This window comes from Sminthopsis crassicaudata, chromosome 4, assembly GCF_048593235.1.
Source record: "Sminthopsis crassicaudata isolate SCR6 chromosome 4, ASM4859323v1, whole genome shotgun sequence".
NCBI lineage: Eukaryota > Metazoa > Chordata > Mammalia > Dasyuromorphia > Dasyuridae > Sminthopsis > Sminthopsis crassicaudata.
In genome coordinates this window covers 384,052,590-384,080,207 of record NC_133620.1, presented here as the reverse complement: position 1 = coordinate 384,080,207, position 27,618 = coordinate 384,052,590, and the positions used below count along the sequence as shown (strand labels likewise).

At 36.8% G+C, this 27,618-nt stretch overlaps 1 protein-coding gene across 2 annotated transcripts in view; it reads right to left on the bottom strand.

Moving 5' to 3' along the window:
• The window catches only part of MAP3K21 (mitogen-activated protein kinase kinase kinase 21), a 59,831-nt gene extending 35,096 nt beyond the window's left edge, over positions 1–24,735 (bottom strand). For both annotated transcript variants that reach the window (XM_074262418.1, XM_074262419.1), the window contains exons 1-2: positions 23,641–24,735; positions 1,533–1,713 (exon numbers count right to left, since the gene is read on the bottom strand). In XM_074262418.1, coding sequence (XP_074118519.1) covers positions 1,533–1,713; positions 23,641–24,604 — 1,145 coding nt within the window. In that variant the 5' untranslated portion in view covers positions 24,605–24,735. The remainder of the gene's footprint in view (positions 1–1,532; positions 1,714–23,640) is intronic.
• Between the last annotated feature and the right edge of the window lie 2,883 nt (positions 24,736–27,618).

Here is a 27,618-nt window from a genome sequence, read left to right as displayed (position 1 = left end):
GTCACATTAGACAATCTGATAGGTATGAAATACCTGAGAGTTGTTTTAATTTACATTTCTCTAATTAAAAGTGATTTAGAGCACTTTTTCATATGCCTATAGATAGCTTTGATTTCTTCATCTGAAAACATACATATCCTTTGACCATTTATCAATTGTAGAAAGACCTGTATTCTTATAAATTTAGCTCAGTTCTACATATATTCGAGTATCTCTTATGAAGGCCTCATTTCTCAAATTTAACTCTATGGTTACAGACTAACAGAGCCCTTTTCTTTGATAACTTATTAAAGTATGATGAACAGGTCCTTTGGTTTTGATCATGTCTTTCAAGTAGTCTAGTAATTCTTAATTACTGGATCTATTTGCCAGGTCAATTCTTTTTCCAGGGAGATATTTTACATTTTTTTCTTTTTTTTTTTTCATTCTTTTGATCTTGTTTTTGATATTTCATGAAGTCATTAGGTTATCCAAATCTAATTTTTAAGGAGTTATTTTCTTCAGTTAACTTTTCTATGTCCTTTTCCATTTGTCTCAATCTATTTTTATAGAGTTGTTTTCTTCAGCAATTTAAAAGAATTATGTGAAAAATCCTTTTGTGAAGGGAATAATCTCTTATAAATTCTAAGTTGCTTAAAGTGAAGTATACTACTATTCTCTCTACTATGCACTACTATTCATTCACTTAGATGTCTCAGCAGAATCAAATTCCAAATGTACAAAACTGAACTCATGATCTTAATTCCTAAACCTACTCCTCTTTCCAACTTCACTATTTCTATCTAAGACACCATTTCTTTTTTCTCTCAAATTCAAAGCTTCAGACTCTTTTCTTCCAAACCTCTTATCTAATCTAATACCAATTCCTGCTAATAGAGGGCTGTCTTTAAAAATGCCAAATAATTCACGATATAAAGAATCTCTTATATTCCCTTCTCTTTCTTTATCATTACGGCTATTATCATAGTACAAATTCCCTAGAATTTGTTACAAGGTCACTAGACTACAACTAGTAGCTTACTAACAGGTCTTTCCTCTTCCACTCTCCCTTCTCCAATAACAAGTATTAATTTTTATATTGCATTTTAAGGTCTGCAAAGCACTTTATTAACTCTGCAATTTAGGTGGTATAAATACATTTTATATATAAGGAAACTGAGATTCTAAGAAATTAAGTGACTTGCCTATCATCACATAGCTAGCAAATCTACAAAATAAAGATTTAGATATTTTACTCCAATACAAGGTCTCTATTTTTATACAATTTTATACAACTGCAGATTACTCTTCTTTGTGATTACTCATAATATATCCCCACAAGCATTAAACAATAAGATTGAGCCAACAAGTAGAGATTTTTTGAAAATAAAAACTCAAACTAATTATTCTGATTTTTTTTTAAACTGCATTAAAAATTTACAAGGAGACACCATAAATAAAAAATATTCCTGGAAAAGAACTTAGTATCTTAAAGCACAGTAACTAATTTCACCAGAGTTGTTTGTAAAAGCCAAATGAATATGAGTACTTACCTCCAAATATCACTTCCTTTAGAAAATAAGGATGACTTGATAACTTCAGGTGCCATCCATGCATATGTACCAGCTGCACTCATTTTGGTTGTTCTATGCCATTCCCTAGCCAGACCAAAATCTGTAATCTTCAATGTTTTATTGCAGATGTCATCATGCTCTATCTTCTCAAGTAGTAAAACTGCAAAGAATAGAGAAATGGGGAGATTGCAATTTGCCAGCAAAATTGTTAAATACGCTTTTTTTTTTTGACATTTTAAATCTCCCTTCCTATTGGCTACTTCACATTTGCTTAGGTTTCATAAATATAATTTTAATAAAAAATTCCTTGGTTTCTCTATGTCATAAAGCTACTATCCACCTCATTTCTATTCTTCCTCTCAAAGACAAATAACCTTTGGATACCCCTTCTTCCATAGCACCTTAGAACAAGGTAATGAGATACAATAATGAAATACAACACTAAACAAAGTATCATAAAACAGCCTACCAGTACCAGAGGATGGATACTATGAGTCACTACTAGAGCATCATACCATTTTCTTCCTCAATTGTAACAAAAAATTCTAGCAGACTATAACTCCTTTCTTAGATTTTCTTTCCTTCCTCTACAAAAAAACTACTGCTATCTATTTTTACTATTACTGTGTCCCCTTTCTGAACTCTGGCTTTCCAGACCACATATACCCTCCTGCTCAGGACCAAAGGCAACTAAAATTGCTGTGGGAATTATCCATGCAATCAGGTCATTATTTCTTCTCAGAAAGTTTAATTGGATTGCTTTTTCTTTTAAACATCTAAACCCTTGCCCTTGTACATAGAGATTTCAATATTTACATCCATAAAACCTCAAGCACACCAGCTTCTCAGTTCAACTGCCTCTTCAGATATTGTAACTTAAACCATTTCTCCAACTTAAGTCACAATGACAATAACCCTTAATTTCTTCCATGATCCAAAACTCTGAAATTCTTATATCTGATTATAATGTATTAGTACACCTCTCTCCACTCAAAAAACAAAAACAGAAAAAACAACTATCTTCTCAATAGATTCTAGTCACTTCTCTTTCTACTTTCCTGAGCCTTGAGAGCTGAAGAGCAATCCTATCATTCTTGATAATCCAATTAGCATCTATTCTCTTTTTTTAATAAAGTTTTTATTTTCAAAACATATGCACAGATAATTTGGCAACACTGACTCTTGCATAGCCTTTATTTCAGATTTTCTTCCTATTTCCTCCTACCCCCTCACTTAAATGGCAAGCAATTCAATACATGTTAAACATGTTAAAAATAAGCTAAATCTAGGCATAAAGAATGAGATCATAAATAGATTAGAGGAACAGAGGATAGTCTACCTCTCAGACCTGTGGAGGAGGAAGGAATTTATGACTAGAGGAGAACTAGAGATCATTACTGATCACAAAATAGAAGATTTTGATTACATCAAATTAAAAAGTTTCTGTACAAACAATACTAATGCAAACAAGATTAGAAGGGAAGTAACAAATTGGGAAAATATTTTTACACTTAAAGGTTCTGATAAAGGTCTCATTTCCAAAATATATAGAGAATTGATCCTAATTTATAAGAAATCAAACCATCCTCCAATTGATAAATGGTCAAAGGATATGAACAGACAAATCTCAGATAATGAAATTGAAACATATGAAAGAGTGTTCCAAATCACTACTGATCAGAGAAATGCAAATTAAGACAACTCTGAGATATCACTACACACCTGTCAGATTGGCTAAGATGACAGGAACAAATAATGATGAATGTTGGAGGGGATGTGGAAAAACTGGGACACTAATACATTGTTGGTGGAGTTGTGAAAGAATCCGGCCATTATGGAGAGCAATTTGGAACTATGCCCAACAAGTTAGCAAACTGTGCATACCCTTTGATCCAGCAGTGCTACTACTGAGCTTATATCCCAAAGAAATACTAAAGAGCGGAAAGAGACCTATATGTGCCAAAATGTTTGTGGCAGCTCTTTTCATAGTGGCTAGAAACTGGAAGATGAATGGATGTCCATCAATTGGAGAATGGTTGGGTAAATTATGGTATATGAATGTTATGGAATATTATTGCTCTGTAAGAAATAACCAGCAGGATGAATACAGAGAGGCTTGGAGAGACTTGCATGAACTGATGCCGAGTGAAATGAGCAGAACCAGAAGATTACTGAAGTGGATATCTTCAACATAAAGAAGATCCAATTCACTTCCAGCTGATCAATGATGGACAGAAACAACTACACCAGAGAAGGAACACTGGGAATTGAATGTAAAATATTAGCACCACTGTCTATCTACCCAGGAAACCTTCGGAAACCAATACTTAACGTGCAACAAGAAAATTGGATTTACACACATATATTGTATCTAGGTTATACTGTAACACATGTAAAATCTATGGGATTGCCTGTCATCTAGGGGAAGGAGTAGAGGGAAGGAGGGGAAAATTTTGAAAAATGAATACAAAAAAAAAAAAAAAAAATACCCATGCATATATACTGTCAAAAAAAATTTATAATTATAAAATTAATTTTTAAAAGATACTAAAAATATGCTAAATCCAACATGTATAAACATATTTATACAATTCTCTTGCTGCACAAGAAAAATCAGATAAAAAAAGAAAAACAAAAAGTAAAGTACTAAAAAAAAAAAAAAAAATAGCATCTATTCTCAACAGAAGAGGTTACCTGCTACCTTCATTTGAAAATACAAATAATCTACACTTGAAATGCTCTCAACATCCAGTTAGGATTCTTACAAGGTGCTAAGTCACTGGAATTGATAGAGACAATAATTATCCAATTTAGCATAGTACTTAACAGTTCTCTAGTTCACTAATGTACTTAGTACTTATTAGAGGTTCCACAAGATTCACACCTTTAAGAGAGCATATATAAGCTAGGAGCCTCAACCAGGATGCACTTCAGGAGATTCACAATCCAGGATTCAATCAAGGAGATTCACAAGCCAAAGAACACAATCGGGCAGAATTGAGGAAGACAGAGAAGTGGTGGCAGGCTGTCCTATGGAGAACAGTGAAACCAAGATCTGGAAGGCCTCCAGAAAACTAGCAGAGCCCCAAGTGAAGGAGATAAGATTTTGAAGGAGACAATAAAGGATTTGGACTTTAACTCCTGGCTGCATTTGAGGTGATTATTGAAACTAAAAGGAAGGCTGCTTCTAGAAGCCCCCCAAGAAGCCTGCTCTCAGAGAACTTTATATTTTAGAGAAGAATATTACAACATCCCTTACTGTCTAACCTTGGGACTGAACTGCATTAAAAAATGAATGTAAACTTACCTAATCCACAATACCCAAATGGCTTTAGGAAAAAAAAAAAAAAAAGTATGCTTCTCATCTCAGCCCTTTTGTCATCTTCTTTGTCAAAACTTTTCATCATTTGACTTAGACAACACCTTCTAGATTTGGACTTCCAGTAACCATGTCCCCAATTCACTGATGAATTAATCTATTCACCTTTGCAACTCTCATCCTGAAGCCAAGCATTTTTGACTGGCATTTGCTAACTCATATAATGTACTCTACCTAGCTGGTCCCAAACTAAATCAGTCTTCACAACTCATCCAGACATTCATTTGGACCATCTTGTCATCAGCCTACTTGAGCCCACCTCTCTCCTCATCTTTTTTCCTATTTTTTGCTTTGAGAACGGTAATTAATAATTGTAATATTACCATTGCTCCAGAAAGGGTGAGTTAATCAATCACTCTATAGAGCAACTGGCCAGCTCTATGATTTCCCATACCATAACTTCCTTCTTAGCCACTACTCCTCTACGTGCTTTCTTCCATAACATTAGAATAAGTTCCAGAAGGAGAGGACTTAGGTCTCATGTTTGTATTTGTATTCCTCACATTAATATACTATCTCATACATAGCAAATGCTTAATAAATGCCTTTTCATTTCATTTTCATTCAGTTCTTTACCCTAGTCTTAGAGGAAGACAAAGACTCTACATTTATTCTTGATCCCATCTCTTTCTGTCTGTCTCCTTCATAGATTGTCTTTTTAATTACCCCTTCTCCCTATTTTTCTCTTATTTCTTATTTCCCTATTGGCTTCTTCCCTACTTATAATAAAGATGCCTACATCTCCCCCCACTCTTAAAAATATTCACTTGATAGTGCCAGCTACTTAAGTTACTATCCTGTAACTTTTCTGATTTTCACAACTAAACTCATTTTTTAAAAAGCTCTATTTATTGGTTCCAATTCTTCACTATCCATTAACTTCTCAACCTTAGTCTTCTGACTTCTGACTATTCTACTCAATTGAAACTATTCTGTCCAAAGTTATGAAGGATACCTCAACCACTAGATCCAATGGACATTTCCCAGTCCACATTTTTCTTGACTTTTCTGTAGCTTTTCATAATACTGAACTCATACCCTCCTCCTGAATACTGGATTTTCCTGACATTGCTTTCTCTTGTTTTTCTTTCTATATATCTAGCTGTTTCCTCTCAGCATCTGGGCTGGATTATCAATCCATGTTACAAATTCTTTTTTTTTGGGGGGGGGGAGTGGGGGAGCAGAGGTGATTGGGGTTAAGTGACTTGCCCAGGGTCACACAGCTAGGAAGTGTTAAGTGTCTGACGCCAGATTTAAAATCAGGTCCTTCTGACTTCAGGGCTAGTACTCTATTCACTGTTCCAACTGGCTGCCCCTACAAGTTCTCTATATGGGTATTCTCTAGGGTTCTGTTCTGAGTCTTACCTTTTCTTTACTTTCTCTTTTTATATTTTATAAAATATAATGTTCATTTATTATGCCTATGTAGTTGACTCCCAAATCTACTTATACTCTTTTGGGTTCCAATCCTTCATTACCAGCTCAAGATATCCAAAACAGACTTTTTTTATCATTTTTTCAAAACCTTCTCCTCACACTATTTATTTATTTCTATCAAGGGCATCACTATTCTTTCTGTCATCTAGGTCCCCACCCTTGCAATCATCCTTGACTCTTTCTTCTCCCTCACCTCCAACACCAAGTTTTATTTATACCAAACATATTAATTCTCTTTTATTTAATCATATCACAAACTAGATCAAGCCCTCATCATCTTTCATTTTTATTGCTACCTCCAGCCTCTCCTGTCCTTCAATCCATCTTCCAGTTCCCAAACTGATATTCCTAAAAACCAGGTCACAGCACATCATTCTTTCCCCATGTCCAATCCCATCTCCTATAAATGCTTCAACAGTTCCCTTACTCTCATCAAAATCAAATAGAAACTACTTTCTTTGAGACAAATTATTAAAAGCTGTCTTTCTAGTCTATACTCACAGCTGTTCCTCTACATGTTAGGTTCCAATCAAACTGACCTACTTCTTTAACTCATATATAAACTTTCACCTCTCAGTTCTGCACTTTTGCACAAAGGATTCTCCATGACAAGAATGCTCTTCCTCTTCAACGCTACTACTGGCAATAGGTAGTTCCAGTCTAATATTGACTCAAGTGCTACTTTCTTAACCAGGCCTTTCCAATCTTCCCAGTTGTTAGAGCTACCTCTTTTCAAAATATTTTGTATACATTATTGCCTTTACTTTTAGACACACACACACACACATATTATATCTCTCCCACCTCAAGATAAATGTAAGCTCTTTCAGGTCAAGGATCATTTCACTGTTGGTCTTTGTATGCTTGTGCCTAACAATGCCTGGAACATAGTAAATATTTAATAAATACCTGTTGAATTGACTTGAAAAAGTAATCTACACTTGATTTCTCTATTAATTCCACAACATTCTATACTCTGGATTATATTCTTCTTCCACTCCCAACTCTATTAATGAACTCTCTTAAGGGATCACTAATCATTGCTCTATTTCCAAACTGTAAGACCTTTCCTTAGTATTCCATCTATTAAACATATCTGTCATTCTGACACTAGGACCAGAGGTGTCAAATTTCCCATGGTCTATAAGAAAGCAAAACTCCCATACTGCATTCTCAATAAGATAAAAATGTAACTGGGGAATGCTTAAGAAAAAATTTATAAAACTATAATGCAACACAGATAATGTTAATTTGTGGTTTTCTAAGTCAATATGCAAAACTTACAGGGATCTCTTTCAATTTCAGTTTAATACCACTACTGTAAACCATTTCCTTTTTTTCTAAGTATACTTTTCCTAGAACATAAAACACTATCCTCTCTTAGTTTTCTTCCTAACTCTTTTAATCACTCTACTGTTGACTACTTAATATGCTGTATTACCTATGCTCCTAACACCAAACGTTTTTCTTTCCAAATTCTCCTTAACCAGCAGTTTGTTCCTATTGGGTCAACTCTCATCTCTAAACAGATAAATATCAAATCAATAGCATGAAGCATGACTATTCTCTTAAGTTTTTAAAACCCAATCTCAAATTACTTACAAACATTACCAACATTGAATTTACCATTTTTTTTTTTAAATCCATCAGTTCATCCTTACAGAATTCTATATGTGCTAATAATAGCATTTACCATTTACCTGGTCAGTCATCTATGTTCTAAAAATTGGTGTAATCTCTAATTTTCCTCCCTCATGTTCCACATATAATCAGTTGTTAAGGCTTATAATATCCATTCTCTTTCTTTTATTCCTATAGCTACTATCAATCTAGTATTGGTTTTCATTAGTAGTTACAAAAATTATTTCAAGTCTCCTTATTAAATCTTTCCCACCTCCACAACCAGTGTCCCAGTGCTGGTGGGGGGGGAGGGGAAGGCAGCTTTACTTGACCATGGCATAATATATGGCAAAAGTAAAACTTCAGTGAATAAGGTACCACTAAATATGTCAGTTAACACCCTTACCTCCTCTTTAATCTCTGCTGTCAAAATGACAAAATGACAAAATGTACAAATACCAACGATTACAGCCATTTAAATTTGACTTTGATGAGAACTTCAATGGGTAAAAAAAAAAAAAAAAAGAGAGAGAGAAAGAGAGAGAGGAAAATGATGACATTCCAGACTAAGGAAACAATACAAATAAAGGGATGGATGTAGGAAAAAAATAAAACTCATTCAGGAGACAATGAATGCCCAATTTAGGCAAAGTAGATAAAAGGCATAGATAAAAGTAGTACATAAATAAAGGCTATAAGGATAGAATGGGCCAATTATGGAGATCATGACCCACAGGCTGAAGTATTGATTTTACTTTTTGCAACAGGAAATTAATGAACAGTTTTGAGCAATGATCAGTCAACTCAGACAAAAATTAAAAAAAAAAAAAAAAAAAAAAAGTTCCTGATCCATGGACCTTACATTCCATTGGAGGGATGAATAAATTATAAGATAATTTGAGAATGAATCAAGCAGAAAAAAATCTGGAAATCAGTAAAGGTTCTAATTTGGAGGTAGCACTAAGAATTCCTAAAGTCAGAGGCAAAAAGAGATTGCTATTTAGGCATGGACAACAAGTTATGCAATGGCATATAGGGAGAAAAAGGAAGTCAAAATCAAGGGAAAATATCAATATGGTGGAATTTATGATATATAAAGCAGAATAACATAGGGGAGACAACCACATCCTTAGAAAATGGAAAGATACAAATTGCCTTTTAAGAATCTATCTTCTGATCCAACTCACTTCCAGTTGATCAATGATGGACAGAAATAACTACACCCAGAGAAGGAACACTGGGAAGTGAATGTAAATTGTTAGCACTACTGTCTATCTACCCAGGTTACTTATACCTTCGGAAGCTAATAATTAATGTGCAACAAGAAAATGGTATTTACACACATATATTGTATCTAGGTTATATTGTAACACATGTAAAATGTATGGGATTACCTGTCATGGGGGGAGGGAGTGGAGGGAGGGAGGGGATAATTTGGAAAAATGAATAAAAAAAAAAAAATCTATCTTCTAAGCTACACACAAGCTTACTGAGCTTATTCTTGTGCATTGTTTCCTTGGCAGTAGGTAAGGACAGGAAGGACCTGTTGCTAATGATCTTCCCTAATGCTTCCATTTTTCTCTAAAGAATAATAATGGAATAGAAAAGGATGCATAGAAGGTTACTGGAAAATGTCTGAGGAACAACATACACAAAAAGCAGAAGTAACAGGAATGTAGTAGGAGAGGATGCTTCCATTGTAAACATCTCAAATGAATGAACCTTACATGTTCAGCCCCCTTCTTCACCACTAGGAAATTTTCATAATCAATAATCTCTCACTACAATTCTTATTAAATTTTCACTCTCTTAAGTCCAAAAGTATTTATCTCAGTTCTTATTGTATTATTATCAGAATAGTTGTTCTCTTTGTATCTTGACATTGTTGCTTTTCCTTTATGAAATTCCTCATTTCTACCTTTTATGACATTATAGACAATTCTGCTTCTATTAATGAAGTTATTAATAAAGACAATTCTCTCTGTCTTGTCTTCTTAGCAGTATTTCTTCCTTACCTATAAATGGAAATGTTCCTAAAGCCTTTAGATCAGACTTCACTTCCTATGATTTTAAACCATTAGCTCTAGGGATGACTCTGAAGTTTATGTAACCAACCTTATCTTGTTCACTAAATTACAGACACATCTCTACTAAGTATTTTCACTTACACACCCCACCATCCCTTTAAACTAAATACATCTACAATTGAAATCATTTTATTTCTGAAACTAGTCCTTTCTCATTTTCTTCTATTTTTACTAATGACACGATTCTTTCAAATTACTTAGATATGAAAGTTGTCTTAATCATCCCCTTGCTTCCTCCTAACCAGCCGTCTAGTTTTTTCAGCTCCTCAAAAATATCTCTCACATTCATTCCTTTGGTCATTTTCATAGCCACCATCCTAGTTGGGGCACTTATTTTACATTTGAATTACAATTCTCTCTCATTTCCTAGCCTTGGGTTTTTCATCTCCTCTAGTAGTAGCCAAATTAGTCTTTAAAACATACTCTTTATTATGTAACCTATCTGGAAACCTTCAATAGTTCCCCCACTTTCTTTTAGTCAGAAAACTAAGAATTTTCACAATTTCACTCTATCCAACCTTTCCAACTTAACTTCCTACTATTCTCACAACACAAACACTCCATGCAAGCCAGGATGGTCTAGTAATACAGAATTCTGACTCCCTCACTCAGGCCTTCCCATTCCATCCTTAAGAGATTGTTTCTTCTTCTTTCCACAAGTCCTACCTATCTATTCAAATTCAACTTCCTCTTCTGCAATAAAGGCTCCCTGACCACACTAGTCCATCTTGACCTTTCCTAGCTTTGAATATCGATCACATACAGCAGTCTGCTACTCATTTTCCAATTATGAATACTCTATCTCATATTGTTTAGTTGGTTTGTTTTTTGGTTTGGGTTTTTTTTTTTTTTTTTTTTTTTTTTTGGATTATGTCTTGCTTCTTTGTTTAGATCATTAACTCCTTGGCCCTAGAACACATGAAGAAGGTCTACTTTGTATCCTCCACACAACCTAACACCTTATATATATTACATATTAGTATAATATTATATTTAATATCACATGTTATATATTAAGACATATCAGTAATATATTAATACTCAATATTTGGTTATTAATGATGAGAAATAACAGATGGACAGTCCATGTGTTCCCGATGATACACAAAATAGAGTAGAATGAATATCATAAATAATATTTATAGAAGGACATGAACAAGAATCACAAAGGATGAGAATACATGAAAGGAATATCAAAAAGGTATCATAGATCCATCAAAGAATGAAGAACTGATCCCAATAACTGTTAAGCCTACTAATAAAATTTTATATACAAATATAATTTCCAAAGACACAGAATTTTAAATCTGTACATAAAGTATACCTTTCTTAATCCTTATTCCTCATTACAAAATTATCTATAGAAATAGGTTTAGCCCTGTGAGTTCACATAATTAAATCTTAAATGTGACCTAATTTTAAAAAGCACAATTAAACAGAATACAGTAAAACAGTCTTGGTAGCTAAAATTCATTGGATATTATTATTAATTATACACTTTTCCTTCTTTTTCAATGTTAATATTCATCATTCTCAAATGAAACTGTGATATCATCAATTCAGGAGTTTCCTCCAATAATATGGATCACAATCTATTATATCTGCTTATTCCATTAAACCTTTGTTTTGTCACAGGTAGTCGACCCAACATTCAATAGGCAATCTTATTCTTTCACAAATTCCTTTCCCTACCAAACAAAACTAAATTCAAACTAATTTTTTACATAGGTCTCTACATTTTTCAAATCATTATCATTTAATTCTCAGTCAACAAGCATTTATTAAATATTGATTATGTGCCAAGTATACAGCTAAGCAGTGAGGAGATAAAGAAAGGCTAAAAAAAATAGTTCCTACCCATTGAGCTCAAGTTCTAATGGGGGATATAATAAGCAAACAGAGGGTGGTAGAGCGATGGATAGAGTGCCACACTTGGGAGTCAGGAGATCTAGATTCAAATCCATCTCAGATATTTACTACCTATATAACCATGGGCAAGTCACTTAACTCTGTTTGCCTCAGTTCCTCATCTGTAAAATGAACTGGAGAAAGAAATGGAAAACGGTCCCAGCATCTTTGCCAAGAAAATCCCAGAGTCAGACACAACTACAACAATTAAACAATAGCAAATATACAAATAACTCTGCATATTCAAGATATAGTGTAAAGGAAAGTGCAGGTCAGATTTGAAGTGAGTTTTGAAGGAAGTCAGGGAAACTAAGATGTAAAATGAGAAAGAAGAATATTCATTCCAGACATGAGGAGACAGGCAGTGCAAAAGCATGTTGAGATAGAGGATTAATATTAACAAATAAGGCAGTAAAATTAGTATGTTATTCAAAGCACACTGGATTTGGAGTTAGGAAAAATGAATAATACTAGTGTGGTACTGTCAAGTCATTTTACCGTTATCAATTTCCTCTTGTAAAACAAGGATCATGAACCAGATGATCTCTTAAATGCTATATTCTAATCCAATGAGGATTTTGCATTACTGCAAACTCTGCAATATTACTTCCCACCTACTAGTCTCACAGAATAGCCTGGCAATGTTAGACAGCAGAAAGAATGGAAGAATTAAGGATCAGAATAAAGACATGCAAAAAACTAATGAGCACTGATACTTAAACAATAAAAACAAATTTTATTGCTGAGCAAAAATTGTTTAAAAAAAGAAAGAAAGAAAGAAAAGCACAGACGCAAAGCAGAAACGAACATATTTTTAAAATATCTTTGTTTTAAAATATACCTTCTTTTCCCCCAGATACAAAGTTTCCACAAAGGCTTGGCTACTATACTTTATACTTTCCCTGTTCATCTGAAAAGTTAAAATAACAAATTAAGGTTATGCTTTTAGACTAGTATGAAAGGCTTATTGTTTTGGATTCCATTGTAAATGTGTTGAAAATTCCTGACATTCCTTATCTTTTGGGTCATGTGACTGAAACCAAAAAATAGCCAGCCTTACAACAGGTAATGTAATTGGGCACCCTTCCAGGTTTCAATCTCTGAAAGGACATAAGGTTATAGCAAACTTCCATTTCCTGTCATTAAAGCAAGAAGAATGATAGAATATTAGTTACCTGCAAGAAACTATAATGTAAAACTAATCAAATGAGTTTGTTGCTCCCAGAGATGGGAAATTCTTCTGGGTTAGTAACCTAGAAACTTCTGCTAGACTATCCTTTTGTGCTGACTTCTGCTAAGATTTTTAACCCTCATTAGCTTCATTCTTTAACAATTGGCCTTAACAACTTCGTACTTAGCCTACTTTTTCAACCACTGGATACTAAATAGCTTCAGTCTTTTAGAAGTCTGGAATAGTGTTTAAAAGCCAAATAATTTGCAGTAGGTACATAATGTTGCATGAAAAGATTTTAACTTATCACCGACCACTTTATTAACATCTAAGGATTTTTTTCATTAAAAAGATAAAACTGGTTTTGTATAAATTAATAATTAACTAACATAATCTTAAGAAAAAATGTAGAACAATAATCTAAGAAAGGCAAACACAATACACAAGGATAAATATATTCACCAAGACCATCACTGTTCTAGGGCTGTTTAAGTTTCTAAAATAATACATATGATCCAGTAATTGTGCTATTTCTCCATACACAGAAGATTAATTTTTTCTAATTTTACCCAATGATACAGAATACATCCTGTCTTCCTCCCAGATTACTCCCACTTATATCATTATTTTACAATTGAGGAAATTAAGGCAGACAGAAGCAGCAGAAGTTTAGATTTTAATTCAGGTCTTCTGCCTCCAGATCTTGTGCTTTATCCAGTATACCACTCAGCTGACTCTTAAATATAGTTTTTATGATTAACACAATATTTATTATATACTATTATCCTAGATACTTGAGTATAAGTTTCTTCTTTACTATGACATAAAAACTTGAAGACAGGTATCAAACCTTTCTATAATTCCATATTTCATGAAGCACTTAACAATGCCATACATATATACATTTAAATTTATATGCATACATATACATGCACTATATATATATATATACATATATGAAATGTACCATATATACATGTACATACATGTATGGCAGATAAAATATAACACACACTATACCACAATGTAAATATTCTAGCATGTACATACTATATACAATATGTGTCTACATCTATGTAATATATCCAGCCATATGTAAAACATTATATATATCATGTAATATATATTCCATATTAGTAAAGATTAGTGGAACAAATGAATAAATAGAGCTTGAAAAGCTTGTGGAAAATGGGCTATTACCAAATATATTTATTTAAAATGTTATTTTAATTCATGCAAGAGAAAAAGCTTCTGGAAATTAAAAGATAATGACACACATGGGCCTAAAGAGAATATAAAGAATTATAGAAATAAATTCAATATTTGTATAGCTTAGTTTTCATGATAAAGGCTTTCTCTATGAAAACCAGATCTGCCTTCCTAAGACAACTCGGCTATTTTAAGATTCAGAAATTAAACTTTTAGGGAAATATTTTGCATAACTTCACATGTGCCTTTTCAATGTAGGGGTGGGTAGAAGTGAAGAAGGGATAGAATCTGGAATTTAAAGATTTAAAATGTTAAGAGAAAAATGTTTCACATGGAAAGAATAAAGAATTAAATAATGTGGGGAAAAAATACAGACATTAAAATACAAGTATAAGGGAACTCTTCTACAGTTATCTGCTCTATGGATCAATATTAAGTTAAAGATGAGCCAATAGTTCTGGAGAGCAATTTGGAACTATGCCCAAAAGGATATCAACTGTGTATACCCTTTGATCTGGCAGTGTTTTTAATGAGCTTATCTCCTAAAGAGATCATAAAGGAGGGAAAGGGACCCACATGTACAAAAATGTTTATGGCAGCCTTTCTTGTAGTGGCAAGAAACTGGAAACTTAGTGGATGCCCATCAGCTGAAGAATGGCTGAATAAGTTATGGTATATAAGAAACAACCAGTAGGATGATTTCAAAGAGACTTACATGAATTGATACTAAGTGAAATGAGCAGAACCAGGAGATCATTGTATATGGCAATAGCAAGATTATACAATGATCAATTCTGATGAACATGGCTCTTTTCAACAATGAGATGACTGAGGCCAGTTCCAATGATCTTGTGATGAAGGGAGCCATATATACCCAAAGAGAATACTTCGGGAACTGAGTGTGGATCACAACATAGCATTTTCACTTTTTGTTGTTGTTTGCTTGCATTTTGTTTTCTTTCTCATTTTTTTCCCTTTTTGATCTGATTTTTCTTCTGCAGCACAATAATTGGATAAATATGTATACACCTATTGGATTTAACATATTTTTAATATGTTTAACATATTTTGGATTACTTGCCATCTGAGGAGGGGATAGAGGGAAAGGGGGGAAAATTTGGAACACTAAGTTTTGCAAGGGTCAATGTTGAAAAATTATCCATGCATATGTTTTAAAAATAAAAAGCTTTAATGAAAAAAGAAAAGTAAAAAAATACTAAAAAAAAAAAAAAGAAAGAAAGAAAGAAAGAAAGAAAGAAAGAAAGAAAGAAAGAAAGAAAGAAAGAAAGAAAGAAAGAAAGAAAGAAAGAAAGAAAGAAAGAAAGAAAGAAAGAAAGAAAGAAAGAAAGAAAGAAAGAAAGAAAGAAAGAAAGAAAGAAAGAAAGAAAGAAAGAAAGAAAGAAAGAAAGAAAGAAAGAAAGAAAGAAAGAAAGAAAAAGAAAGAAAAATAATAAGTTAAAGAACAGAAGTCTCTCCTAAAGTGTTTAAACACAGGAAACTTTAACTCAATGTTTAACTTGATAATCAAGAAAAATCTTCATAAGTAATAAGTTATACAACTTAAACTATTAAAAATAAAAACTACATTTAAAACATCAATAAATAAGGTATTTTACCAGTAATCTTTTTTTATAGGCACATCTAAAAATGAATTGCAGCAATGAAACAGTTACCAAAGCAATTTAGAATGTATGTATGCTCTTTCCCCCAAACTTATCAGTCCAAAGTTAAAAGTAAACCTGCCAAAGCACACAGATCACCAGTAGTCATGAAAAGAACAAAGCACAAGACTGTGTTGCTAACAATTCTAGATGGATGGAATAAACTCAAGTTGTGATTCTTAATCAAAAGCAGTCTTTTTAAAAGGAGATTGCAAAGTAGAGGTGGTGGCAGGATAAGTGCATATATGATAAGAAGACTATATTTGAAAGGGCTATTAGTTTTATGTTTTTCATTTAACTAAGGAAAAAAGTTTCAATGTTCAACAAAAAGAAAACTTTAAAGACCTTTCTTATTTCTGCAAAACAATATGAAAACAATTCCTAAGAGATTATAAAACAAAAACAAATTTTTAAAAATGAAAAAAAACTAAGTGTGAAATTCGAATGTTTCTAGAATCTGTGATCTTTATAAATAGAAAAATTCTTCTCTGGATCTTCCCCATAATAAAGAAAGGGTTTTGAGTGTTTTTTTTTTTTTTTTTGGGGGGGGGTTGTTTATTTGTTTTTTACTGTACAGGAAAGAGTTCTAAATAGGAAAAAGAAGTTGTGTTTGGATAACATCAAGGTAAACCAAAGAATATTTCCTTAGAACAGATGAAAAATTATAATCTGGTACATAGGTGAAAGGGGGTGTAGTAAACCAATTGGACCCAAAGAGGAGTGACTTAAAATTTTTTCTTACATATCAAAATGTTCTCTTCCTGCTCTCACTCACCTAGCAAAATCTTTCAAAGGCCAAATGGCCTATCAGTTTTTAACAAGTTTTTTAAAGTGAAATGTTCATTATTACTATTATGAATAGAGCCTAGGTCTATAATTTATAGAATGGGTTAACTATTTAGAACAGGGTTAGGAGTGAGAGATGGTAAAGAGCAGCTTCAAAAAAGAACTTTTCTGTACAACTAAAGTCTACTCAATTGACATTACTACCACCTTATTATCTCATATCTGGACCAATGCCACAGCCTATTGGTCTTCCTGCCATAATTCTTTTCTCATTCCAATAAATCCTTCATTTAGCTTCCCAATATGCTTCAGGTCTGAACATCCCATCTTCTGTCTCCCAGCATTTTCAATGATTTTTCCAATGCATGGAATTTCCCTCTTTATCTCTACTTCTAAATTCTGCTATTCTTGAAGCCCAGGTAATATCCCATGTTCTATAGCAGAGTCTACAAGCCTGCCTGTACTTAATCATGGTTTTTACATTTGTAAATAAAATTGTATTCTATTTAAAGCAACCATTTCTACTGGAAGTTCTCCCTGATTCCCTGAATTCAACTGCCTTCCTTCTGATTATTATTTCTGATTTATATTCTCTACAGCCTGTTTATGGAGTTGTTTGCATGTTGTCTCCCCTATTACACTGTGAGCTCCTTGAGAGTAGAGACTGACTGTCTTCTACCTTTCTTTGTATCCCAATTTGTATCCCAATCACTTGGTACAATGATCACCTAATAAATATTTATTGACTAAATGTTTGAGAATCGTGTATTGGCCAAATGGTGTTACTCATAAAAAAAAAAAAAAAAAAGGTAATCATCTGATTTTGGAGAAATAAAACCCATTATTATTATTATTATTATTATTATTATTATTATTATTATAGTCTTAAGTCTCTCTCCTGAATTCTAATCACATGCTGCTATTAACTATTTCAAAATGGATATCCCAGGAATCTCAAATTCAACAGATCTAAAACAGAAAACTCATTTCTCTTTCCTTCAAAATCCATTTGTCTCCCCTAATTTCTCTATTTCTAAGGAGGATACCACTATCATACCAGTCACATAAATTCATAATTTGGATGTTATTCCTGACTCCTCCCTCCACATAGCTACAACTACTTACATCTATGTTCCATTCTCTATTTCTTTGGCCCATCTTAGAAAAGTCAGTCCCTCCTGACTACTGCCTCCAAATTGATCTCCTATCTCAAGTCTCTTTCCTCTACTCTAATTCATTCTGCTGCTAAAATGGTTTTTCTAAAGCTCGAGCTAACTGAATCATTACCCTAATTTAAGCTAACTAATCATTACCAGAGGCTCCCATAGTCTTTAGGTTTAAATCTAAATTTATTTTTTATTTATAGTCCTTTACAACTTGGGCCCAACCTGTCTTTCCAACCTTGTTACACATTACTCTCTTTACTCCCTATGGTCTAGCCAAACTAGTCTTTTTCTTCCTCTCATATGACATTCCTTCTGTCTCCATTTCATTGCACTAACTGAACCCATGCCTACTAGAGTGTACTCCCTCATGACTTAAACTTCTTAGAATCCCATTTCTTTCCAAACCTGGCTCAAGTATCACTACATGAAGCCCTTCCTAGTTCCCATCCCATCTACTAATGCCTTCTCCTACTAAATTATCATTCATTTTGGGTAGATCCAAACATATATAGATAGTGTCTTGTCACATAGAATGTTCCTGAGGACAATATTGTTCCTTTTTGCCTTTAGAGCCTAGCATACTCACCCAGACATAGTAGGTGCTTAATAAATGCCTGTTGGTTGTTTTATATTAATTTTTAAAATACTATGGTGTAAAATACAAATTTACAATTTAAAGTAAAATCACAACTACTTTATGTTACATAATAAATGCTGGAAATTCTAGATACCACATTTTAGAAAGAGATCTGATAATCTGAAGCAAAGAACAAGAAAATGGTGAAATGCCTTAAGATTATGATTTATGTAAATCAGTAGAAAGAACCAGTGAACAGAAAATTTAAGTGGAAGACACCACAAGCCATGTTCAACTAATTGGGGAACTATTAAGTAGAAGAATGGTAAAATCTGTTGAGTTTGGCCACAGAGGCCAGAATTAGGAACAAGGACAAAAGTTGTAGAATGCATATTGAGATTTGATGGAATGAAAACTTCCTAACCATGAAACTATATAAAAAAGGAAAATAGAAACATGGAAATAGTCTACATTAGTACATAATGATTTCCTTTTCACTAAAGATTTTCAAATAATAGCTAAATAATTACTTTTAAATAAATAAAGGAATAAATTAATTTTAACAAGAAAGAAAAAATTGAAATGATCTACATTAATACTGTCACTATAGATTTTAAAGTAATCAGTGGATAACAACTTTTGAATGAAATAAAGGGATGAATTTTTAAAAGCACTTAAGTATCCACAATATACAAAGCACTGTATTAAGTGTTTGAGAGTATGATGTTGATGGACACTGATTCATCTGAATTGGATAAATTACCTTCCAACATAAGATTATTCCATTGACTTTATCTCAGGTTCTTTTTAAAATCTTTTAAGTTCTTAACTACAAACCTAAATTTATCATTCACTCTCTGCCCTTTCCAGCTTCCCTCCTCCTATCTTTTAGACATGAAATCTAGTTGTCAAACTCAACTCCTCACTCTCTCTCACTATTTCCTCTCATTTATGATTTGCTGCTAAGGTCTGTCAATTTTCCCTTTGAAAAAAATATCTCAAATATATCCTGACATGTGACAGCTCATCTTCTGAATGACTGACTTTTTAAATTATGTATTTCTTTGATGATATCCATTATACCAAAGGTGGCAAACTCAAAGCCACAAAAGGCCTACAAATAAATGGCCAACAAGTGCAAATCCAACCAGACTAAAACATAATTGGGAAATGTTCAACATGATGAATGAAATAAAATACATGAATAATATTAATTTTCTAAGTTGATATGCAGCTCTAGCAATTCATTTTTCTTAGAGTTTGACACCATTTCTTTGTATTACTTCACATTCATCTTCCACTACTCCTTCCACAACCACCACTACTCCCACAACCACCACAGGCTTCTCATGGGGGGAGTCTTCCCCTCCCTCCTTAGGAGGTATAGTACCACCTTCCCCCACTGAGGGAAGCATTTCCTTCACCACTGACAAGTACTTCCTCCTCAAAGCTCAGGTAAATCCCTCTCCCAGCTGGCAACACTGCCTCGCATTTCACTGGAAAAAACCTAAAGACATTTGCTAAGAGTTCCCTCTTCTCTTCTATTCCTCAACTCATATCACTCAGATATTTTGTGACACTATTTCTTACACTCATTTAATATACAGAGTTGGCTCTTCTCCTTTTAAAAATAAACCCTGCTATATGACAAATGATCCCATTCCATTCTGGTTTATCCAGCAGACTATTCCTGGATCATCCCCACTATCTCACTGCTCCCACTCTGCTGGGTCTTCCCTACTATCTTTAAACATGCCCATGTCTCCCTAATCCTCAAAAAATTCATTTGAAGCTTCCTTCCCCACCAGCTGTCATCCTATAACTTTACTCTTTTATGGGTAAATCAGTTGAGAAGAGCCTTCATTTCCTTTCCTCTTACTTTCTTTTTATTTTTTTTTATTTTTTCCCCCTGAGGCTGGGATTAAGTGACTTGCCCAAGGTCACACAGCTAGGAAGCATTAAGTGTCTGAGATCACATTTGAACTCAGGTCCTCCTGAATTCAAGGCTGGTGCTCTATCCACTGCCCCACCTAGCTGCCCCTTACTTTCTTAACTCTTTGCAATCTAGTTTCTAACATTCAACCAAACTGTTCTCTCCAAAATTACTAATGATCCAATGGCATTTTCTCAAGCCTCATCTTTCTCAACTAGCCTCTGACACTGACAATTGCCTTATTTTTGATAGTCCCTTCTTTTTAGATATTTAAAATGCTGCTAATTCCTGTATTTCCTAAGCAGAGGAGTCCAGGTCCCCCAAGCCTCACTCCTGGCTCTCTTTTCTTTTCCTATAATCCTATTACACTTAGTATTCTCCTCAGTAGCTAACTTTATGCAGATGACTCCCAGATCTCCTTGTTCATCCCTGAATTCCAGGCTTGCATCTCCAACTGCCTGTTAGATATCTTAAATTGTATGTTCCAGAGCTATCTTAAGCAAAAAATAAACATTTCCTTTCACCAAAACTTTCCACTCTTCTGAATTTCATCCTTATTGTCAAGGATAAACAATCTTCCCAACCCCCAGGTTCACAACTTAGTTGTCATTCTCAACTCACCTGCTTACATTTAATCTGCTGCCAAAGTCTATCAATTTTTATCTTTATAAAATTTCTCCTCCACCATCCTCTTCTCTCCTTTGACACTGCCACAGTTCTGTGTAGGTCTTCATTCCTTCACCCTTGGACCACTGAAACAGCCTTCTGATAGATCCCTTCCTCAGATCTCTCCCAACTCCCATCCAACCTCCATTTACTTTCATACAGAGCTTTTTTTGAAGTTCAAGTCTGAACATATCATTCCCACAGTTAATAAAACTCCAAGGGCTCCCTAATACCTCCAGAATCAAATACACAATCCTCTGGTTTTCAAAGCTCTTCATGCCCTAGCCCCTTCCTCCTTTTCTTACACCTGCCTCCCCTTCCATGACCTGTGGGGCGCAGCTACAAGGGCCTCCTTGTTTTTTCCTGCCACAAGATATTCCACCTCCTACCAGCAGCATTTTCACTGGCTGTGTGTCCCTATGCCTGGAGAGCTCTCTCCCTAACTTCTAGCTTCTGTTAAAAGTCTAACTTTAGGCAAGAAGCCTTTCCCAGGCCTTACTGTTAGTACAGTCCCTTAGGATTATCCTCAGTGCCTTCCAAATTATCTGTCACAGAGTAGGCACTTAAATGGTGCTAGCTGATTAAATGGTTCTCTTTCCCAAAAAGTATGGTGAAATTTGTACTGCTGATTTCACACACACACACCCCTCATGAGTAAATAATGCTTTATGTGGTACTTCATCAGGAACTCAACTTCATAATACCACCACAGCCATTAACTTGTTTGCAGAGAGTGAATAGGCATTATGGTTCGAGTGCTAAACCTGGTTCAGAAAAACTTGGGTTCAAATTCTGCCCCTGAAACCTGCAACCTGTGTGACTAAAGACCCTTAATCTCTCTGAACCTCCCATAGCTCACTTGTAAAAAGAAAGAAGAGAACTGAATTACTTGGCCTCTAAGGTCCTTTCCTATTCTGATGCTCTGATTCTATTATTTGAAGATGTCTGCATGAGAAACTCAAGCAAAGCCAGGTTAACAGTCAACTATTGACTAAGGTATTGTGTCTTGAAATAAAGTTAACAAACACAGTAGTAACTCCTTATTATAAAAGTAGTTTTCAAAGGTCAAATCTATCTCCAAGAATGGTGGAGCCATTCTCAAAAACATTCCACTCATGCAGTTTTCAATGCAAAACTTTAAATAGAAAAAAGTATGTATGTATATATATGTGCGTGTGTGTGTGTGTGTATCCACATTTAGTTAGCATTTATTCTAGATCTTCCAATGTAGAAAGGCATGGAGTTGTGATAAGCTAATGCTAGTTTTGTGTTAAGTCCTGATAAATGATTAACAAAATTGCTTGAGATTCTTAAAATAAAGATAAAACTTTTCACCATTTAAAAAATAACTTCAAATAGTATTCCTATTTTCTACTCAATGATGCCTAATTAGATTTGTATTTAGGTTATTTTCCCTATTCTTTATTAGACAGGATTGGGAAATATGTAGTAATTTATAAATAAATGAATTTCATTATACAGAACAAATCTTTAGGACAAGAAAAATGGCATGGACAGAACTATCTCCCCAAAAAGTTTCTCATCCTCCACTACCAAGAGCATTCTTGAGTTACAGCACAAATAATGTCTCTAGTTTTATCTTTTTGATGAAAAATTGAGCCATGCACAGAACTAGATCTCAAAAAAAAAAAGTTTCTCTACTGGTACCACGAATATCCCTGAGCTAGGAAACCAATAATGTTTCCACTTGGTATCCTTTTAATAAAGTGTTTTTACAGAACGGAAAAAAAAAAAAAAAAAAAAAAAAAAGGCAGAGGAAACTTTTGTGAAATCACCTTCAAAATAGGAGAGAAAAAAAGATAACTATCAAGAAGTACAAATAAAACTGATAAAGGGTAATGCCGCTGGGTGGGGGAAAGAGTGACAAATTTAATCTCCATCTTCATCTGTTCCATTGTTCACTTAATATCTGGACAGGGTCTTGAAAAGTCAAGGACCCATCCCAACAAAACCAGGCTTTTGGCTGCTCTTTCTCCTTGTGCTTGGAAAAAATCTCTGCCCCACTCTGAAGCCCTTGGCTTGGATTCTAAGTAGTGGCTGAGTACCCCTTGAAACCCAGAACTGTTGAGCTAAGGCAAAGGAAGTGTTTACATGGTCCAAATATGGTTACTAGGGACCCAAGAAATACAAGAGGCTGGCAAGTTTCAAAGTGTTTTCAGGTGAGCAGACCCCTCAATTCCAGGGGTAGCAGCACCCAAAGCAATTTAAGTAAGAAGATCCCCTAGTTCGAAGGCTTAAGTTCCTAAATTAAGCAGACCTTCTCCCCAATTCCGGAAGTAACAACTCCCAGGCTGGGTGGCCCTAAGCACCTTAGGTGAAGAAAATATTCAATTAATTCCAGGAGTAGAAACTCCTAAATTAAGCAGACCTTCTCCCCAATTCCGGAAGTAACAACTCCCAGGCCGGTTGCCCCTAAGATGTGAGCAGCCCCGCCCGGGAATGCCGGCCCCCGGATCCCCCACTTACTGTTGCTGGACTTGAGGTCCCGGTGCAAGATGGGCACGACGGCCTCCTCGTGCAGGTAGAGCATCCCGCGAGCGATTTGCACAGCCCAGTTGACTAGGATGTGCGGAGGGATGCGGCGGGCTGGGCGCGGGCCCGAAGCAGCGCCTGAAGGCTTGGGGGTCCCGGCGGCTGCCGCCGGGGCCGGGGAGGAGGAGGGGGCGGCAGCGTTGGCGGCAGCGGCGGCCAGAGCCCTATTGAGGGCCCCTCCGCGGGCAAACTCGAGGACGAGGCAGAGGTTGGGCTGCTGCAAACAGACGCCAAGCAGCTGGATAATGTTGGGGTGCCGAAGCATGGAGAAGAGCTTCGCCTCCCGGAGCACACTCTCGGCGGCCGCCGCGGGATCCTGCTCGGGGTCCCGTCGCGCCGCCTTCACCGCCACCTCTTGGCCGCCCCAGGTGGCCCGGTAAACCTGCCCAAAGCCGCCGGCGCCGATCAGCTCCTTCAACTCCAGCCACTCGAACTCGATCTGCATGGGGGAACCAGGTCGCGGGGCGACGGGCGGAGAAGGCGGCGGCGGCGGCGGGGGCACGGGCGGCGGCGGGGGCGGAGGGGGCTGGCGGGGCCGCGGGCGGGCTAGCTCGGGCGGCCGCGGCGGGTAGCAGGGAGCCACGTAGTTGGCTGGGAAGATGCCGAGGCGCCTCTGCACCTGGCCGGTCCACCAGCCCTCATCGCCGGACACGGCGGCGTCCTGCGACAGCACCTCCACCAGCTGGCCTCGCCGCAGGCTCAGCTCATCCTCTCCGCTTGCCTCGTAGTCGTAGAGAGCGGCCCAGAGCCTGCCGCCGCCCCCGGCCACCCAGGACGAGGTCGAGCAGCTGGAGGAGGCGGAGGAAGAAGAGGACGAGCCGCCTGCGCCCGCCGCAGGCGTCTCCCGGGCTGGGCCGGCAGGCCCATCGGCCGCTCCCTCGGCCCCCGGGAAGGCCATGCTGGGCGTGAAGGGAAAGAGAAGGCGAAGACAACGAGGAGAAGGGCGAAAGGACTGAGGGGAGCGTCGAGCTCAGCCGCCCGGCAGGCGCATCGTCCCCCCTCCCCCGGCCTCTCTTGCTTGGCCTTCCCGCCGCCCGGCAGGGAGGGCTGGTTCCTGCAGCCGCTACCGCGGGGGAAACCAGCGGCGAGCTGAGGGAGCAGGAGGCGTGGAGGGAAAGGGGTAGCTGGGGAAGCTGCGGGCAATGGGGAGGGGGGCTCACAACGCGCCCGGAGGGCAGCGGGTCCGAGCGGCGTGGGCCCCCAGCTCTTCCTCTGCCGCCCTCGCTGCCGCCGCCGCCGCCGCCACCGCCGCCTCCACCGCAGCAGCAGCAGCCGCTGGCGCGGGCACTGTCACCACCATGGTCCACTCCGGCCTGTCTTCCAGTTTACTTTCTGGCCTCGGCAGCGGCCGCCGCTAGAGCCACCCGGGCCTCCCTAAGCGCCTCCCCTCAGTGGCGCGTCCTCATCACATGACCTACTGGGGGAGACGGGGAAGGTGGGAGGAGGAAGCTTGGAGCCCTGAGAAGTTTTCTGCAAACTGTAGGAGCCTAGTGCAGACTTCCGTAGTACCCCCGCTCAGGTTTGGGGGAGCATGGAAATCTCCCCAGAGTGCTTAATGTTTCTTGCTTTGCTTTTTCCTCGGGGAATTGAAGGGATTAGGGAAAAAAGCGCCTGCGGAATAAGAGTGCAGTAAATTAATTGTCTCAGCGCTAATCTCGTTCCGAGCAGGGCGGATCTCTCAGCCCGGAGTATTTCAGCTCCCCAGAGCATTTCGAGCCTGAGAAGGTTTCTAATCAGCGCCCGGAGCGCGCCCGGCAGATCATTTTTTGTCCAAGAACCGCCCCCTCTCCCAGACAGTTAATCTCCTGTTTGCCCTTTCTCCCTGTGCTTGAATGGAAAAGGACCTCCTGTCCTCCTGTGAACCCACTGCCTTGGATTTATGTGACAGTGGCAGTGATTGGGTTACTGGAGTTTCTGGCCTTTTACAGTATTGTCCTCTTCCAACCCTAGACACTCCCACGCCCAAGAAAGGAGGCTAGACTGGTTGTTGTATTCAAATATGTTGTACAAACAATCAACGTGGGATGTGCAGTGACCCATAAGGGATCGATTATGTGATGATTGTGTTTTCTACTAGTGGTATATGCCTGGGGCATATCTTCACAGAGCAGAGGTTCGTTACAGATCGATTAAAGTGACTGACACATAATAAACGGTATACACAGATCAAATGGGATGACAAGTACAAGTGATCAAGGTGTGGTGCTCATGTAACTAGTGTACGTATGATCACCTTGTGATACACATTGATGTATATGTGATCAATAACCATGAGTGGACACAAAAAAATGAGATTTAGTGTTCAAGAATTATTTCAGAAACACTCCTCTTAACAAAATATGTCTTTCAAGAGTACACATTCAATTCTGTATCTGAGTTCTTAAATAGTATAGGTAACCCACAGGTCTATGTCCCATATGTAAAGCAGCACAAGCCTTATAGGGCTTTTCCTAAGAATGTAGGAAGATAGTCTAGTCTCAGGCAGAAAGATCCCTCATGTTTTATCATCAGAGAAGAGGGGTTTCTTTATCCAGCTCTATATTCCAGCCCTCCAAATTCTAGACCTGACTATATTGCAATAGATACTAACTACATCAGCTACACTTGAGTAATGCCTTGGTTTGTATCTGCTGGTCAGAACCAGGGGGGAGGAATGAGGAACCAGGGACAATTACAATATTTCACATCCTGGAATGTCTTAAGATCGAATTCTTTAGTTCAGAGAGGGCAGCTGGCCCAGACCCCAGTCCTCAGTAGCAGGACAACTCAGGCCATTTCTGTCTGTTTACCTTGATGCGGCTCCCTTCTCAGTGCCTGGGGGTGGAGGAGACCTAATCAGAATGTACCTTTAATGAAAATGTAACCTTACCCAAGGTACCTAACTTTTCAGTGCTCTAGATGATTCTTTTAAGACTAAGCTTCAGCAAAGGGGCCAATCTTCATTTATAGATTGTTTACTCAAATCAGTTCTCTAAAACAATGCAATCACAAATTCAATCTCTTATCTCTTATAGGAATAATTGTGGTGGTTCACTAGTAGTGCTTTTATGTTTACAAAACACTTTACCTACAACAACCCTATGGTATAAGTGCTTATTAAATGTTCATTGATATAGGCATTCACTAAAGATTATAAATCTTTGCTTTATTGAGGAAAAAGGAAGAACCTTAGAATTGACATGACTTGTTCAAAGTTACTTAGATAGTACCTGAACTTGGACTCAATCCGGTTCTTATGATGAAAAATCTCATGTCACATTTTCATGCTTACCAAGGCTAACCCCTCTGTCTTTTTAAATTATTCCAGTGCATATGATCTCCAAGAGTTTGCCCCCTCTATCATCCCCATTCAATGATTTATTTTCAATTTCTGCCTGTTTATTGGCTTAGTACCTACTGCCTACTCCCCATCCTGAAAAAATTCCTATAAGCTGCTTCTAAATTCTTAAAATGTATTATTATAAAATGTTTCTAATTAGATGATAAAAGGTTTCTAATTATACAAGGCCTAAAAGTGGGTCTAAGGGAAATTAGATGGCACATTAAATAGAGCACTGGGCCTGGAGTCAGAAAGACCTGAATTCAAATCTTGCCTCAGATACTTACTAGCTGTGTGATCTTGAGCAAGTGCTTAACCCTGTTTGTCTCAGTTTCCTCATCTGCAAAATGAGCTGGAAACAGAAATGCAAAGTACTTTAGTATCTTTGATAAGAAAACCTCAAATGGGATCATAAAAATTGAACAATATTGAACAACAAAAGGAATGCGGTTTGATCTTCCTAATGAAAGAAGAGAAAGTTAAGAAATTATCTCACATAACAATTAGACATTTATACAAACAAATAGGAAGGAATAGGTAAAGTGAATGACACTTGAACTCTACTGTCATCTGAAATAGTCAAAGAAAGGAAG